Raw genomic sequence first — 18,670 nt, 5'->3', positions numbered from 1 at the left:
CCCAAGTCTAGAATGACATGAATTTCCCATGACAGGTACCAAATATTTGCTGAGTGAATGGAGAGCAGGAGATGCAGATAAAGGGCAGGAAAAGTGTCGGGTCATTTTTGGAACCAGGAATGGGGAGACAGACACTAGAGTCATGTTCTTAAGAAGTTGAGTCCCAGCCTAAGGAAACATGTGTGGCTTCACTGTCACAATTCACTCTCTCCCCTAAGACACTTCAGATGTTGAGACCTACTTCCCATCCTAAGTCTGTAATACTGAGAAAGTGAAAGAGTTTAGATACTACTGACTAACCTTCTGGAAGGATCTGAAGCCAACTGAAAGAGTAGGCTTATGGTTAAAAGATTTAGATTCCTAGATAAATCAAAAACAGCCTAAATTTGAATTTCTAACCTCAGATAACACAGGTTTCCCTGAGTTCATGTTCTAAATATTTTTGCACTTGTCTCAAGCTATTCCCTAAGGTATGCCTTAGACTACATATTTATGATTTCAAAAGCAGACTTACAGGAAAAAAAGGGACAAAATATTTTATCTTCACTAAAATAAATGTTACCTTAAAGATTATAAAAATCAGCAATCATCTCATTTTTATAGACTCGGAGGCCGGCTAGTCACAAAACATAAACATATATAAAATGGTATTAAAACAGCAGTGAAATAATGGCTGTAATTTTCCAATTTTAAAAATTATTAAAATCTCATGTGCAATAGGGTTACTCCCTTAGGCAAAATATTAAAACATTAAGAATTTTCACCAAGGAAAATACAGCTAGAGGACAAAATAATTCTTCAAGAAATAAAATACCCTATTCTTTAGTTTCACAAAATTCAAGAAAAATGCTATTAACTCATTCATATGATAAATTTTCATTACAAATTATTTAGGAAACAAAGCAATGACTTATAAGAGTAATACTATGAAATTTTGAATAAACATACCTATCTTAAAAGTACTGAATCACAAAAACTTCTAAGCAAAGTATGCTATTAAAAACACCATTCTGGGACTTTCCTGGAGGTCCAGTGGTTAAGACTCCCCCAATCCACTGCGGGGGGTGGAGGGTTCTATCCCTGGTCAGAGAACTAAGATCCCACATGATGCGCGGCGCAGCGGGAAAAAAAAAGATCTACTGAGTTTAACTCTTCAGCTAGAGGAGGTGTGATTATAAGGAAAGCTTGGATTATACATGTTAATCGGTGATTCTTTTCCTTAATCTCTTCATAACCCAGGAAGGTTATGCAGAATCTTTAAGATCATCTCTGATGCATTCGGTATCAGAAAAGAACAAAGGAACACTTAAAAGTTAAGCTTTTTAGGCACTGGGCCCTGACTCAGGTTAACAAGATGCTAGTACTGCAGTAAAAACCAATAGCTACCAGCCTGGGGCTCTTGAGAAGGTCTGCCTCGGTGTAAATTCCAGCTCACCATGTGACCCACAGCAAGTTACTTCAGCTCTCTAAGCGTCAGTATCTCCCTAGATAAAACGGCAGCAGCTGCACACAGGGTTATTATTTACATAATCCACATAAAGTGCTTAGCATGTATCAGGTACTCCATAGATATTAACTTATGTGACAAGATTTCTTTTAATAGGTAAAGAGAGTATCAGTGTCTATATTTAATTATCTAAAAAATAATTCAGAAGTTATGTCATCCTTGTAACTGATATAATTAAGAGAATCTTAGGGAACTTACCGCGTTGAACCCCCACACCCAGATTTGTGTGATACTGATTTGGAAACCAGTTTTCATAGGATATAGTGCTGGTTAAGAAAGTTGTGCCAAAGACTGATACTATATAAGCACGTATGCGTATTTCTTCCTTCAATTCCCTACGCTGGAACCATTAATATTATCGTGTTCAATAATGACCCTGAATTCAGATTAAAAATGCCTATATTTAGTACATTCATTTGTAAGCTGAAGTATTTTTCTAACAAACAGGAAAAATGTTAAAGAAGTAGTTTTTAAGACAAAAAGCACAAAAGTGAACTACCAAGAGTTTGAGAGACAAAATCATCCATCTGTTGAAAGGAAATTACATTATAAGGATATAGGTCATTTTCTTTTTGACATGTACTGATGCAAGAAGTACAGGAACAGAACCACGACTGCCCTTACAGCATGAAACATTCTTTATGGTATTTTTATAATGCTTATTCTAAAAGACAGTTTTTTAAGGATCTTTCAAAGACTGTTTTTAGTTAGTTGGTTTACTTATGCTAATAAAAGGTTTTTTTGGTTTACAAATGAGTGTAACACTAATTTAAAAAGATACAGGTCGATAATGGGTTTGGACATCAGAGTCTTAGAGTGGCAAAGGTCAAAAGAAAAAAGGCAGCTGTAACATGACAGGAGCTCTCTAAAGACACAGGGAAGAAAAAAATGTCAATAAGCATAAACTTTCAGAAACTTCCCTTTCTTATTCAGTTAAATTTACAAAGGGACTTAACTCAAAATTCAATCCTAATACATAATACATACATAAAACCGAACTTGACAAAGTAGAAAACATCTATCATGTCATAAATGTGGTACTTGTATATACTCATTAATTGAGTAATTTTTACTGATGGAAAAATATGGTATTATAGTCATTTAAAATCTCAGTATTTCAACAAAGTTGCTAATTTATGTTAATAATTTATTACAAAAACCAGCTGAGGGCAATTTGATTAATTTTGTTATCATAAAGTTCAGACAATTGCTATTGACAACTCTGGATTAGTTAACGAAAAAATAAGGTCTTACAGTTAATGTGAAAAACTAATCGTTTCTAAAGCTAAAACATTACTCTTCCCTGGACTGCAGAAATTATCTCTTGTGCTACAAAGACTGAAGCCAGTGAGTAGGACAGTAAGGACAAAATACCCACTTTCATTCTAGGGACAGGATCATGCATATTAGAACACCGATTCACTGTAACGCAATCATAACATTTCAAGTACATTACAGAATTTTCATCAACTAGATTCTTAAAATTTCAAGTAGAAAAAAGTAATTCCCAAATAAGATGTTCAGATCAATTTAAATATTCAAAAAGTTCAGTCCCCATTCAGAAACAGATAAACAGTATATTTATTAAATGAGTTAAGACAAATAAACTTTACAAATAGACAAATAATAAAAGGCTCAGTGGCTAAAATAGATGGTAAGCATCATTGAAAGAAATCAACACCATCACAGTATCTCAGTTGGCTTACACGTGTAAAAAGAAATTTTCAAAGAGCAATTTCACAGAAATGAAGCCAGTTTTTTTTCCTTATAAACAAATCACCATTTCTTGGTTCAAAACTGACATCTGTTATGAAAATTACCATATCACATATTTATAAGATGACAAAGAGTAACTCATCTTCAAAGTGCAAGTAAGTCTATTTACAACCACAAAAAAGGCAATGATGAGGAGAAAAAGATTTTTAAAAAATATACAAAGATTAAAAACATTTGGGATGCAAAATTAAACAATTTTTTTGGTTAGAGGATAAAAGAGAAAATGTGATTGAATTACAGATGCTGATTTCAGCTATACATACTCTATAATGGGATCCAAGATCTTTAACAGCTTGTTTGCATTTTTTTCTACTTACATAATGCTCTGGAAATTTCTGGTAGAAATTACAGTGTCTCAAAGAGAGAAATACATACTAAGCATGTCTTGCTACTACTTCATGGATGTCATTCAGACCCGTTTATGGATTAGAGTTGGTGTAAAAAGCCATTGCCTTGAGTTGAAAAATGAATACTGTAAAAGCTCAATACAAATCCTCCAAAGCACATGCACTTCTAAATCTTTTGGTAATTACATTCATATATAAGCATAACCAAAATAAAAAAGAAAACTGAAAACATTTCCCTTTTCTCTGTTCCCTATGCCTTGTAGGCTCTCCAGTTGATAGGGTAAATTTTTAGAGTTGAAAGGGTTCTTCGAGATAGTCTAGTCCACCACCCTCATTTAGGGTAAATGATTTTCCCAAGGTCATGCAGCACGTTCATGGCAAAACCAAGACTAGAAACCAGGTCTTGATTCCCAGCCTAGTAAGCTTTCCAGCATATCATGCTACCTCTTTTTACAGTATGATTCGCTATAAATACCTGATGAATAATGTACAATTACAAATGCTGACAGAGCCAACGTGTTTCTAAGTCTTGCAGAGGATTACTGCAAAGGATTGATGGAGAGAAAAAGATTCTTCTCCCCCACCCCCCAAAAACGTCAAGCACCACCAACTAAATGTTTCTCTGCGGGGTCAGCACTCTCAGTCAGATATGGCAGTAGTCCTCGTAAACTTTATGTCAGCCTGAGGACTGTGTATCTGGTGAAACCTGGGCCCTAACACAATGCCAGTTCCTAAAAGGTAAAGACAGAGGCAAAAAAGGGGAGAAGGGAGACAAAAGAAATAAAGACTTAAAGAATCCAACTGGCTTAGAGATGGGCATTCCAACACATGGTTAATTATTACACCTAAATATATATGTTTAGGACGTTTCCCCACCTTTTCATATAATCTCAGTTTACCTAATTCGTTATTTGGCCACTTACGAACGAAAACAAACGTATCAAAGACAATGGTGCTCACTTTTTTCTTTAAACTGTGAGACAGTTTTAGGCAAACTACACTCTATGAAGAACATGTCAAACGGCAATGATTTCCATAACCTGGTTCTTTTAGACTGCCACCAAAGAATTAAAGGGGGTACTTCATGGGGCTGTTACCATCTTGAAATGTATTCCAATTGTGGTTAAAGAGAACAGACCGATGCACCATATATGCAGAATTCAGTAAAGAAGCTGAAATTTCTTTAAAAAAAAAAAAACATTACTGTGTATTTATTTAATAAAAGGGCATATTTATTTGTGTTTACAAACAAGCTTCAAAAACAAAAGGAAAACATGTATGCTTCTACTTATTAACCTTTTTCAAAATGCCAACAGCCCTCATGCTGTATGAAGGTTTCTAAGGATTTATTAGAAAAATCAATACAGTTCACTCACAGTTCACCAAGACATCACTGAACTAACATGTTTAGACAAAAACAAAAAAGGACTAAAGTTCTCTTGTAGTTTGATAGTTTGATTTAATTTGATTTGCCTGAAATAACAAAAGCATTTCAAGCATCTTTCATTATTTAGTTGATGTCCTGCATTAAACAATCTACTAAATTCTGAACAAAGGTTATTAGCAAGTTTTCAAAAATTTTAAAAATTAAACAGTTGTTTCAAAACCATTAAGTAGTAAATGTATTTAAGAAACTAATTAGGACAGATGCCATAACTTCATTAGAACACCACTGCTCATGTTTTTTTGTTTTGTTTTGTTTTTTTGTTGTTTTTTTAAACAAAGCATTAGTGTTATCTATTTGGCTATTAGTATTAGCAATTTATCTACAATATTTAACAAGGTAAATTGTAGGCAAAAATTTAGTACAGTTTCAATAGAAACACCCCCTTTTTTTTTTTCCTGAAAATACAGCAGTATTTGAAGGACTAATTTTTCTCTGCATCAGTTATAAGGAAGCTTCCCATCTATGAACAGGAACAAAAAAAGTATCTACAAACCTTGTAAACAGATCTGTATCATTTATAAACATAAATAATCCAAATTATTAACAGCCAACAGCAGAAATTAAAGCATCAATTCAATGATCCAGGGCTCTCTGCTTGCTCGCCCAGCTTTACTCCTCCCTCTCTCCCATCAAGGCTTGAGATAAACTAAAGCTTTGCTAATACACTGTTCAGGACCATTCTTAGGTTCCACTGATGATCCACAGGTCAACTTATGCTGAGTTACTGTTTATCTGTCAGTTCATTTCTCCCACCCCCCAAAAAGCACCCTCAGTCTGGCAGAAAGCTTTGCTTTTTTTTTTTTAAAAAAATAAATCTACATTCGTACAAGTGTGTCTTCTGTTGAAGTCCAAAGACAAGAATACTATCTTGTCTGTCACAATATGTGAAAAGACCCAGTTTCAATTTGTTTCTTTACAATGCAGCTAGTGTGTTAACATTCAGCTTACAATCAGAGTGATGTTTCCAAACTATGTAGTGGGCTTCCTGGGGATGAAGAGGTAGCAGACTTGTTCATTTCTATTGTAAGGTAAATCCCGCTGTCAACAGCATTGTTATTTTTGTTGGGAGAGGGTGGAGGACTGGAGTTACGTTTTGTAGGAGCATCATCTTCAGCATCAGTGTCATCAATAAGGGGGATATGAGGCTCTGAATCTTCTATCCTAAACTCAGGATGTGTCATAAAGTTGTGAATTGAACTTCTTGATTCCGGTTTTTCTAACCCTTCGTATAAAGAACTACGAAATGCATTCACCACTCGAATCTGTAAATACCAGAAAACACAGAAAGATATCAGTACGCTATTACCTTAACTTAAAAATGGTTCATTTATGAGTTTGAATCCACAAACAGCTAGGTATGAGTGAATCATATTTGCATGTAATGCAGTGGAACTTGCAATACACTGTAAAAAAAATGAATATTTTAGTAGGACACTACAGACCAACAAAACCACATACTCTAAGAATTAAGAGGTACAGAATTCAAAGTAATACTAAGAAAATCTCATTGTCACTGGCTAAGAATTTAATAGCCATTTTATAGGATTTTTTTTCCCTAAGAAAACAAACAGAAAACAAACATAAAATTAACCATACACAAGCTTTAGCTGATTTTTTTAAATGAAAAAAAATATAACTTTTGAAAACAATTCAAATAAATTAAAGTCAAGCACAGAGGGTTACTATTCATCATGCTAGGAATTAGGGTGTCACCGACTATGAGAAAGCCAAGCAAATATAAGCCGAATGCCACAATGAATTCACATCTACCCCACTACGCCCTTAATTAAAAAATAAAAATAAAGACAAAACCCAAATAAATATGTATAAAATGCCATTAAACAGCTATAAATATTTGAGTATATGCCATTTGTCTGTAAAGTGTTAGTGTTTTTCTCTGTAATAATAAAACAAATAAATTTACATACTACACTTCACTGGAAAGAACAGATTTGAAATAAAACAAAAAGCCCTCTGGGATTATTCTGTGAAAAATTTCCTGAGAACACAACAAGTCTTCTAGTATTTTTACCCTTACACATACAGCCCAACAATTCACCTTCCTTCTCAGAAGTCTGCTATATGGATGAAAAGAGATTAATGAATAATCAACTCAAATACATTCCTGAACATACTGACACTGGGTCTCATTAACCCAGCGTCATAAAGAGTTTAAAAAAAAAAAAAAAAAGACAAAATCCAAATAGTTGAGCATCTAGTATATATCAATTCAAACAGTGTTTGCTTCTGCTTTTTGATTCTAATGAATTCTGGTTAGCAATAAAGACATCATTTACTCATAATGTTATGAGAAGTAACAGATACTGATATTCCAGGAAAAAAGATCACTAAAGTCATCTCATAAGTCACCAAAATCACCTAAGACAATGACAGTGAAAAATTAACTTCTTCACAGGGATATATGAATTTATTTTTTGAAAATGTAACTGTTATGCCAACTTTTTTTACTGTACGTATTTAAAGCATACAAGACTATCTGATATACATCTACACTATGAAATAATCACTACAATCAAGTTAATTAACATATCCATTAACTCACAGAGTTGTCATCTGTGTGTGTTGAGAACACCTGGGATTATACCCTTCTAGCAAATTTCAAGTGTACAATACAATACAATATTGTTACCTGTAGTCACCATGTTGTACATTAGATGTCCACAACTTACTCATCTTGCATAACTGAAACTTTGTACCCCTTGACCAACATCTTCCAATTCCCCGTCCCCCTAGCCCCTGGTAACCACCATTCTATTCTGTTTGCATGAGCTGGATTATTCCAAATCCCCACTTCTAAGAATGTATCCAAAGGAACTGAATCAAGATCTTGGAGCGATTCCTGCACTCCTATGTTCACTGCTGTCAGTGTCCAGTAGGCATAGAGAATACGAACTGGAGGACCAGCCAGCAAGTCTGGTGGGTGATGAGAGCTGCTCAAGATGACTTTGAAGTTGCTGCTTATTTGACTTGGTTGCTGGTATTGCTAACAGAGCTAGAGAAGCAGTTGAGAGTCCTGTTTTGTTTTGACCAGTCTGGGTAGAGGGGAGTAGTGAAGAATCAACGGGAAAATAAAAATCAACTTTTGAAACGTTAAGTTTAAGAACATCCAAGTGAAAATATCCAGAGCTCAGAAGAAAGGTATGGGTTTAAGTTAGAGACCTGGGAGTTAGCCAAGCTCAAGGAGGGGCACAATATAAAGAGTAATAAGCAGGTGAGGGCAGTGAGTCTATTTGTATACACGATTACACATACACCTGTGGCAGGTGAAATTAGATTCCTTTTTATCAAAGCTATTCAATTTTGCTGAGTTTTTTTTTCCTATCTGACAAAACTAAGTTAATCTAGAACATCAAACCTTGAAAGCATATTCAAGGTAGTTTATTTCAACCACTGTACAAATGATTAAACTGAGCAACTGAGCACAGCTGGCTGCCTTGCTGGGTGACTACAAATGAGTGCCAGAATGTCTCAGAACCAAGGTTTCTGGACTCCCAACTCCAAGTTCTTTCAAGCCAATAAAAGAAGAGAATATATGGAGATGAGCTTCATAACTAACCTCACTAGAATAAGATACTTTGTAAAAGATTTAGGTCAGCACAGTACAAGGACAGCTTAGAAATGCTCCGAAGTAATACAATTTTCAAAAAACAGTTCTCACATTAGGCACACACAAGAACATCTAGATTAACTAGGGGCCACTGAACCAGATTTGCTTTACCTTCTACTCATAAATAAGAAAGCACTCTCAATCTAAGACATGATACTGAGCTGGTTTATACTTGCTGTACTCTCTATACCGTCTATAGGTAAAATGTTCAGTACAGTAGAAATTCTGAGTAATTAAAAAGCACGACTTGTGTGCATTATACTGTAGGTAGATAGAAAACTATTTTAATACCACAAAGAAATCAACAGAAACTGATGAATCATCTTTGACAATCCAATCCTCACTGTTTATTTTATCCAGTCTTTTAACTTAATTGTTTTAATAGCTATTAAGACCTACTATGTACAACACTGTAACTCCTAAAAATACTAGAATTAAGAAACATGCACCTACTGCACTGCGGTAACCTAAATGGGAGGGAAGTCCAAGAGGCAGAGGGTATCGGTATGTATACGGCTGATTCATTTTGTTGTGCAGTGGAGACTAACACAACATTGTAAAGCAACCGTACTCCAATAAAAAATAATAAAAAAAAGAAAAATTCAACAATTAATATGTCAAGACAAATTTTTAAAGAGTAAATTATCGAGAGGAAAAATATCAAGGGCATGAGGCACATAAGGCAAACAAAAAATTGAAATTATTATTATGATCATAAAGTAATTTTAGGAAACTGAAAATGATTACCAAGGTAAGCATTACATTAAACAATAAATCAAGTTAAGATCATGTATCGTGCTAAACCACCCATTTTCTTAAATATAATCCTAACTTTTGACAGTAGAAAAGAATATTACTGCCCAAACCGTGGTACACAAGGAAACAGCTCTAAACTATGAGACTAATTAATCAATAGCTGTTATAGCTTACCTTCTACCACAGGTTGCCCATTTTTAAAATTTGTATTCACCACTACTTTTACTATGTACACCACAAACTGAAGAATTTCAATGGTAAAGTAAAAGGTACTTTGCAACAGGGAAGAAGATTCTAGGTTGTTTTTCAAAGTTGTGTATTTGCATATTGAATTTTCTCAAAGTGAGACTCACCTGTGTAATATGTAATGTTTTAATTATCTGGAATAGGGGTTAGAAAACATTTTCTGTAAAGGGCCAGATAGTAAATATTTTAGGTTTAGTGAGTCATATGGTCTCTGACGCAACGACTCAGCTCTGCCTTTGTGGTGCAAAACTACCAGAGACAGTCATTAAATGAATGAACATGATTGTGTTCCAATTAAAAACAGCCAACAGGCCAGATCTGGCCCATAGGCTATGGTCTGCTGATCCTTTATCTGGAAGACTGAATTTTCTCTCAATTTCTCCTTTCCAGGAAGGCATAACTACTGATTCACAAAGGAATTTACTAATGGTGAAGACTGATATTAGAAGGATACACTTTATAAAGAAAAACTACAGAAGGTTTCCTGTTGAGATTTTTAAAAGATCTAATAAATGAGGGAAAAAAAGATGTCCTCTCAAGAGATGTTTCAAGCTTCGTATATGTCAAAATTGAAATGGATTATAATTTCTTCATTTAGCAAAGCAAAGACTCCAAATGGTTACCAAAGGGGATGGCGGGGAGGGAAGGGGAGAGAAATCAGGAGTTTGGGATTAACATACACACACTACTATATATGAACCAGACAAATAACGAGGACCTACTGTACAGCCCAGGGAACTAAGTTCAATATCTTGTAATAACCTATAATGGAAAAGAATCGGAAAAAGAATATATATATGTATAACTGAATCACTTTGCTCTACACTTGAAATTAATACATTGTAAATTAACTACACTTCAATTAAAAAAAGGTTAAAAAAAAAGAATCAAAGAAGTTTGACAAACACAGATATTTCCAAGATTACTCTATATTAGGGCACGAACCCAGTGCGGAAATTAAATCTTTCATTAAATGTATTAACACCATTACCCTGGCTACAGGTGCCCAGCAACTCAGAGGTTTCATATTTAGCTGTGCACCAGAGAAGAGCCTGAAGCAGGTGTGGGTATGTCTTAAAACAGAGTTTGTGATTGATTTGATATTTAACATAAGGCCTGGAACACAAGTATACAGAGAAATACAATAAATATGATATATCTAAGGTCATGTGACATCACTCCAAGTGCAAAAAGTCTATTTAAAATTTTCTGCAGTAAAAATAAACAATATATACCACCTAGGAGATAAACGTGTCAAAAAATGTTTAACATAAAGCTAATCAAGAGGAAACAATCAATCCAGAATGCAGGACACTTATAAGACAATTTGCCTGGATCTTTAAAAAAAGTCAATGTTATGAAAAATAAAGGTAGAGAAAATGGATCCAGGTTGAAGAAGACTAAGAAGTCATAACACACATTATTGAATGTCCTTTCTTGGATCCTGGATCAAAAAAGCTATAAAGGACATTTTGGGGGCAACTGGAGAAATCTGAATATGGATTGTATATTAGATAAAATGGTATCAATGTCAGACTTCTTGGATGTGATTATATAGTATGATTACATAGGAGAGTACATGCTGAAGTATTTAGAGATGGCATTTATGATATCTGCTACTTACTTTCAAACAGCTCAGAAAAAAACTATATATTAATATTATGTAGATAAAGCAGACATCATAAAATATTAAGAAGTGGTAAATCCGGGTGAAGGGTATTCATGTACTAATCTTCCAACTTGTCTGTCAGTTTGGAATTTTTCAAATTTAAAGTTTTGAGGGGAGGGAGTCTGTCAGGATTAAGTCTCAGTTGGCTCCTTCTTGTGGGATATAAATAGATGCTTACTTTCCATTCCAGCCTCATCAATTCCTTACTTTTCATTACTCTTTTAGTAGCAAACTATGTCAGCTGAGGTCTGCTTTCCCCAACGGACAGATTCTATCAGCGGGTCAGCTTGGGAGTCATTTTCTTCAGGTAACTTTTCCTGACTTCTCAGGCTGGGTTAAGGACCCTGTTATAATATTCTTTGTTTCATCACCATGTAGAAATCCCCAACTCCTTGTTTGCTTTCCTTACTAGATGACAAAGTCTAGAGGTTCTAGAGCAGCCTTGGCACACGGTAGGCCTTCCAGTGCTTACGAAATACAACTAAATGAACACTAACAGTAGGAGATGAAGGGGTGAGTGGTAATATGTCCTTGCAAGCCACGAATAATGTGAAATATATAGGAGGGAGGGATGCAATTGACATCAGCTGTCCTAGGCATAAGGCCAGGCAATTTGCATATATACCATTTCATTCAGGTAGGTAGTACCATGGTAACTTCTAAAAAAGGAAGATTCCTATCTGTCCACGTATGTAAATTTAACATGCTGTCTAAATGTTATAGGGTCAGTTTGTCTTTACAGCACTTGTCTGCTCTTTGCTCTATATCATGTTGCTTCTGCTTATTAGCCATGGACCAGTCATTTAAACTCCAGTCAGTTTTCACACCTGTAAAACGGGGATAGTTTCTGTTTTACCTGTTTTGCAACACTGTCAAAAATAACAACTGAAAATTATTTAAGCAAATAGTGAACAGACAGGCTCTGAGTAAACAGTCTTCCTTTAAACAATATTGTTTTCTCCCCTCAACTCATTGTGTCCCCAGTTTCTCAAGGTTCCTCTAGTCCTTAACTGGCTAAAGACCAAACGGAAAAGGCAGGTGCCCAAATCATGTATCTTAGCTGACTTTAAGGATAGGGATGAGGGATGGGAGGGTTTTTATCTTTAATGCCTCCAATATATTAAGAATCCACCATGGATTCAAGACGCTAATTCAGAGTAACGATGACATAGGTTACAAGACTTCTGAAGAGTTTACTAAAAAGCTTTTACTAAAAGTCATTTACTAAAAACCTGAAAGAAAATTCGTCATTTTAGTCATTTAATGAAAATTATGACATGTAATAATTAATCAATATAAATCATATGATCATCTTTCAACAGATGCAGAAAAGCATTTGATAAAATTCAACATCCATTTATGATAAAAGCTCTTAACAAAACAGGTATAGAGGGAACATACCTCAACATAATGAAGAGCATATATGACAAACCCAGAGCTAACAGCATACGTAACGGTGAAAAGCTAAAAGCTTTTCCTTTAAGATTAGGAAGAATGTCCACTCCTGTCACTTTTATTCAACATAGTACTGGAAGTCCTAACTAGAGCAATTGTCAAGAAAAAGAAATGAAAGGCATCCAAACTGGAAAGGAAGAGGTAAACCTGTCTGCACAGGATATTATACATAGAAAACCCTAAACACTCCATCAAAAAACTGTCAGAACTCCAGTGAAGTTGCAGGTTACAAAATCAATATGCAAAAATCTGTTATATTTCTTTACACGAATAACCTATTTGAAAGGGAAATTAAGAAAACAATCCCATTTACAACTGTATCAAAAAATAATAAAATATCTAAGAATAAATTTAACCAAGGAGGTGAAAGCCCTGTATTTTGAAAACTACCAGACATCAATGAAGGAAACTAAAGATGACACAAATAATGAAAAGATACGCCGTGTTCATAGATTGGAAGAATTAGTATTGTTAACATGTCCATATTACACAAAGCAATACAGATTCAATGAAATCCCTACCAAAATTCCAATGGCATTTTTCAAAGAAATAGAACAAACAATCCTAAAATTTGTATGGAACCACAAAAGACCCCGAACAGCCAAGGCAATCTTGAGAAATAAGAACAAAACTGAAAGCTCCCTGATTTCAACTATATTACAAAGATATGGTAATTAAAACAGTATGGTATTGGTATGAGTTTACATAAAAATGGACATATAGATCAATGGAACAGAACAGAGACCCCAGTAATAAAGCCATTCATATATGGTCAATTAATTGACAACAAAGAAGTTAAGAATATACAGTGGGGAAAGACAGTCTCTTCAACAGATGGTGTTAGGAAAACTGGACAGCCACAAGCAAAAGAATGAAACTGGACCACTATCTTACACCACACACAAAAATGAACTCAGAATTGATTACAAAGACTTTAACGTTAGACCTGAAACCATAAAACTCCTAGAAAGAAACATAGATGGTAAGTAAGCTCCTCGACATAGGTCTTGATGATTTTTTGAATCTGATACCAAAAGCAAAAAAACAAAATTAAACAAGTGGGATTATATCAAACTAAAAAGCTTCTATACAGCAAAAAACAAACTATGAACAAAATGAAAAGGCAACCTTCAGAATGGGAGAAAATATTTGCAAATCATATATCAGATATGGGACTAATATCCAAAATATACAAAAAAACTGTACAACTTGATAGCAAAAAACTCCAAACAATCTGATTAAAATATGCTCAAAAGATCTGAACAGACATTTTTTCAAAAAATATATACAAATGGGCAACAGGTACATGAAAAGATGCTCAATATCACTAATCATCAGGGAAATGCAAATCAAAACCACAGTATTACCTCACATCTGTTAGAATGAAATGGAAACAACCTGTCTACTGATGAATGAATGGATAAAGAAAGTATGGTACATACACACACACACACACACACACATATTATCTAACCATAAAAAAGAAGGAAATCTTGATATTTGTGAAAACACACATGAACCCTGAGGGCATTAGTATCCTAAGTGATATAAGTCAGACAGAGAAAGACAAATACTGTATGACCTCTCTTATATGTGGAATCTAAAAACAAACAAACAAACAAACAAAACCCCAAACCAAGCTCATTGATACAAAAAACAGATTGGTTGTTGCAAGATGTGGGAGGTGGGCAGTGGTACAAGAAATGAGTAAACTTAAAAAAAAAAATTGAATAAAAAATTTTAAGAAATGTACGATCCCTACTTCTTTGGAAAACTTAATAGAACATTTTCTTATCTAGGAAGCAATTTTAAATTAAATTGACTATATAAACAATAAAAAAAACCCCACATAAATACCAAAGCACTTTGAAGCTTACACAGGGATGCTGTCCTAAAACAAAACAAAATAAATAAAAAATCCACAGTAAGGTCACAAAGTCCAAGCTAAGAAGGCAAACACCTGGCTATATGCTCTGAACTTTTCATCAGGGTTCTAACTTACTTTCCAAACTGAACAAGATAAAGTCAAAATGTTAAGTTCATTTTTAGCTTTAAAAATGCAATTTCTTGGTTCTGTAGATCCGTTTCAAATCACATGCTTTTGGGGATCATGCAGTATGGAACATGTTTAAAGGCATATACTCAAAAATTTATAGTAGTTTCACAAATTCTAAGCTACAATTTTATTCCCCATATTAACTGTCAGAGTTAGCATAGAGATAAGCTCACAGATTTCATGTCTGATCTTTGGTTGCAATTGTTCCACCTGTTATCTAGCCCTCTAAGAAATAAAACAACAACAACGACAACACTTTGAGGTCTCAATCCACTTTACGAAAAGAAAGCTTTATGAAAAGCCTGAACAATGAATTTAAACATTAAGGAGAAAATGAGAAACGTTAGGTGTGTGAAGTAGGAAATGTTAATTTCATGCACTTAGGAACACACACTCACACCCCACAGTAGTAGAAGCAGTAGAAGAGGAAAACACTACATGTGTAGGGGTAGAAATATTTGTTACATCATGATGCTGGCTGGCGATGGAGGGTTGCCGCCTTAGAGCCCCCTGAATGGAACTTCCACTCTGGAAAGCATTCACTACATCCATCTGCAAGGAATCAGAGATTGTGACAGCTTGCTCAGCAAGAGAGAGAGAGAACAAGAGAAAGGACCATTCCATCTATCAACATATAAAAAGTAAAGAAAAAGGCACTTTTTACAGAGCAGATAAATAGGCAAGAGTAGCATTTGGAGATGAAGGGGGGGAAAAAGCTAGGAAAAAAGGAGCTTAGGGGCATACAGACACATTCTTTCATGGTCAGTTAAAACTTTCACTCATTCCAGGCACCAATACTATTTTTCAAAAGAATAAGTTTTGTGGGTTGGGGAGGCTAGAAAGGAAGCGAAGGAGCACATTCAAACCTCCTCCCCCGGTCCAAAAGCCCTCGGCTCCCGCTCCCATCGTCTCTCCTACCTCTCCACCAGGCCCATACCTGTGTCTGGATTCTGTTCAGACCTCTAAACCACAAGATCTGGCCACGCCGCAACTCCCGCTCAGCGTGATCAATCTCTTCCACGTCCTCTGCTAACTCCTCCTCAGGTATTTCTTCCTTTTGTGTTCCATGACCAGCTTCTTTTAGGAATTTTAAGCGGCTAGTTGGAATTGTTGAAATAAGCTACAACACAGGGGAAAGAACTTAGAAACAAGTCATACTGAAATACAATTAAACCGATCAACTTCAATACAAAAAAAGGTATGAAAATTTGCAAGCACAGCCAACTATCTTTACCAATGAAGCAATGAGATCCTGTCCATCAGGGGCCTTCTTTCTCAGAACAAAAAATATTCTTCTCTTAGCTACACAAAAGATTTAAGTCTGAAGGGTAAAAAGTTTTCCTAAATGGAAATAACCTGATTACATTTTCATATTTTATTTAGGACATTCAAGAGAGTAAATTACACAACCATGCTTTGACATGTATATTTACTTAAACTCATATTAATTATACTTATTTCATATAAAATGAAAATAGGTGATCTTATAGGAGGCAAAAGTAGTTTACATTTCATTAGTGCTTTAAGAATTCAATGAGAAAAAAAACATACCAAAACTCAGAAAATCTTCAAGGCTGAACTGAAAATAGCTTTGTCTATTAAGTGTATTTATTTTCATAAAGTGCAGCTATTTAAAACTGGATTAACACTGATTGAGAATGACACCAAACAGGAACAGGTGCCCCAGAAGACATAAAAGATACAAAAATTCCAATATGTACTAATTTATAAGTGTTAACAGCCATTCCTTAAGGAAGTTGAGAGAAACAGGCATGCAGTCAGAATCAGGACTGCTCAGAGAACTTCTAGTCCAACCATCTCATTTTAGAGATGAAACAGGTTCAGAGACACAGGAAGTGACTTGTTCATGGTGTGACTAAGATGCTAGGTTTCCTGAGTAACAAAATCAGTGCTTTCTACCACTGCACACTTAAAATCAATAGATGACGTCAACCAAAGACAATAACTGATGCCTGCTAGGCATGTACACTGTGTTGAATTTCCTCTTCCTGATAATTAGCCAGATTTTGGGGGAGGTTGTGGGCTTCGGTCGTGCCTGTGAGGGAACATTGTAAAGTAACTAGAACAGTAATAAAAAAACTGTGGATCCAGTAGGGATCCTGCTTAAAAGAAGCTCTCAATGAAAGAGGTCTTTATAATGAGAGAAACCTCAGAACCTAGAAACGTAATTAAGAAAAAGATGAGATAAAAGGTACATAAAGATTGAGTTAAGGTTAAGTACAATCTGAATGTTCAGTTTGACTGACTTGCAAAACGACAGCAAATTAGCTCACACCAGTTACACACCATAACAACATTTATGAAAATGGTACAGATTCTCTATCAGTTTTATAGTGATGGTACTGGACTTAAAATAAACAACACACACACCGTTACCATTATCTTTTAAAAAATAATGACATACAACTGCAAGTCAGCTATCCATAGTGAAGATGAAGGATAATCTCATTTTTCAGGCACTGTATTCTACATATACACTGTTAAAGCCATTCAATCCAAATAATCTAAAATGTCATTTTGTGCCCTATTTTTCTAGTTATCAGTATTTTTATGGAAACATACTTCACATCAACTGAAACTCACAATTTTTCCAACACCACATTTTTATTAAATTATGTAACAAAATGATTAAAAGTCTACAGTATCTAATATTTTTATTAAAATGTGAATCCTGAAAATGCAAAAGTAGGTCATAGAGCAAAATATGCAGATATTAGCATTCTAACCAGTTATAAATGCATCAACAGTTGTAAAACTTGTTCTAAAAAACAAAAAGAAAACTACTGAGAATCAAGTTATAGACGAGAATAAAGAATATACACACTAGAATTTTTGTTAAAAAAAATCACTTTAGGTTTGAACAAAAAATGATGAGATTTTTTTTACCTGGCCCCAGAGTAACGTTCCCATTCCTAGGAATATTGACCATAGCCACTGTTCTATTGAAAGTTCTGAACAACTGAAAGGTTTTCCACCAAACTGCACAATTATTATCTGGAGAAATAATCAACAATAAATTTATTTAGTGAAGTTAATGACTTACTCTGGCCCATGCTCCTTATCTCATTGTGGATTTGTAATGACCAGTAGCTGGTCCACAGACCACACTTTAAGTAGCATGAAGGCACTGAAGAATGACATCCCACATCAACTGTTACGGGTATATCGACCTAAGCTAGGAACTAAGTTTTATCAGACTTGCTTGATAGAGAGACAGGCAGTTACATTTTTGCAATCCCCATATATTAAAAACAGATAAAATAAACCTAACTTTAATAGTAAGTAAAAACTAAAATTTTAGCATGTCATGAACAAAGATTTTTTTTTATAAAATACTTCCAGAAACTACACAAGTAAGCAACACTTCACTGAAAAGTTATAGAAATTGAAAGCTAAAATAGAAACAGTTTGCACAGAAATAATTTAGGGTTTTGGGTTTCAGTATCCACAGTGCATGAGGTATAGACTGAATAAACTTCAAGATTCTTAGATCTTCATATCGAAACCAGCACCATCACTGTCTGATTTTATTGTTGAAGAGCTCACCTTTTAACTTTAAATCTTACTGTGTTTCCTGACTTCCTGGTGTGATCGTGCACCATTCACTTACCTGCTTTGATTCCAGATTCTGCTATTAATAACCATTTGCACAGAAGAGTACCAAAGAATCCAAAATGATATAAAAACATAGGTATAATATGTAATTATATAAAATTTACCATATGTAAAGTGATGCTTAGTTTTGTCCTTAGAATGACCTTT

At 34.7% G+C, this 18,670-nt stretch overlaps 1 protein-coding gene across 1 annotated transcript in view; it reads right to left on the bottom strand.

Annotated features, from left to right (window-relative positions):
- Window positions 1–4,840: 4,840 nt before the first annotated feature.
- ATP2B1 (ATPase plasma membrane Ca2+ transporting 1) overlaps window positions 4,841–18,670 on the bottom strand; it is a 115,193-nt gene continuing 101,363 nt past the window's right edge. Inside the window, exons 19-22 of the mRNA XM_057742793.1 lie at window positions 17,795–17,902; window positions 15,825–16,007; window positions 15,353–15,439; window positions 4,841–6,339 (exon numbers count right to left, since the gene is read on the bottom strand). Of these exons, the coding sequence (XP_057598776.1) occupies window positions 6,028–6,339; window positions 15,353–15,439; window positions 15,825–16,007; window positions 17,795–17,902 (690 nt within the window). The 3' untranslated portion in view covers window positions 4,841–6,027. The remainder of the gene's footprint in view (window positions 6,340–15,352; window positions 15,440–15,824; window positions 16,008–17,794; window positions 17,903–18,670) is intronic.

This window comes from Hippopotamus amphibius, chromosome 7, assembly GCF_030028045.1.
Source record: "Hippopotamus amphibius kiboko isolate mHipAmp2 chromosome 7, mHipAmp2.hap2, whole genome shotgun sequence".
In the NCBI taxonomy this organism is placed as follows: domain Eukaryota; kingdom Metazoa; phylum Chordata; class Mammalia; order Artiodactyla; family Hippopotamidae; genus Hippopotamus; species Hippopotamus amphibius.
The sequence above is the reverse complement of the archived record's forward strand: the minus strand, read 5'-3'. Positions and strand labels throughout refer to the sequence as shown.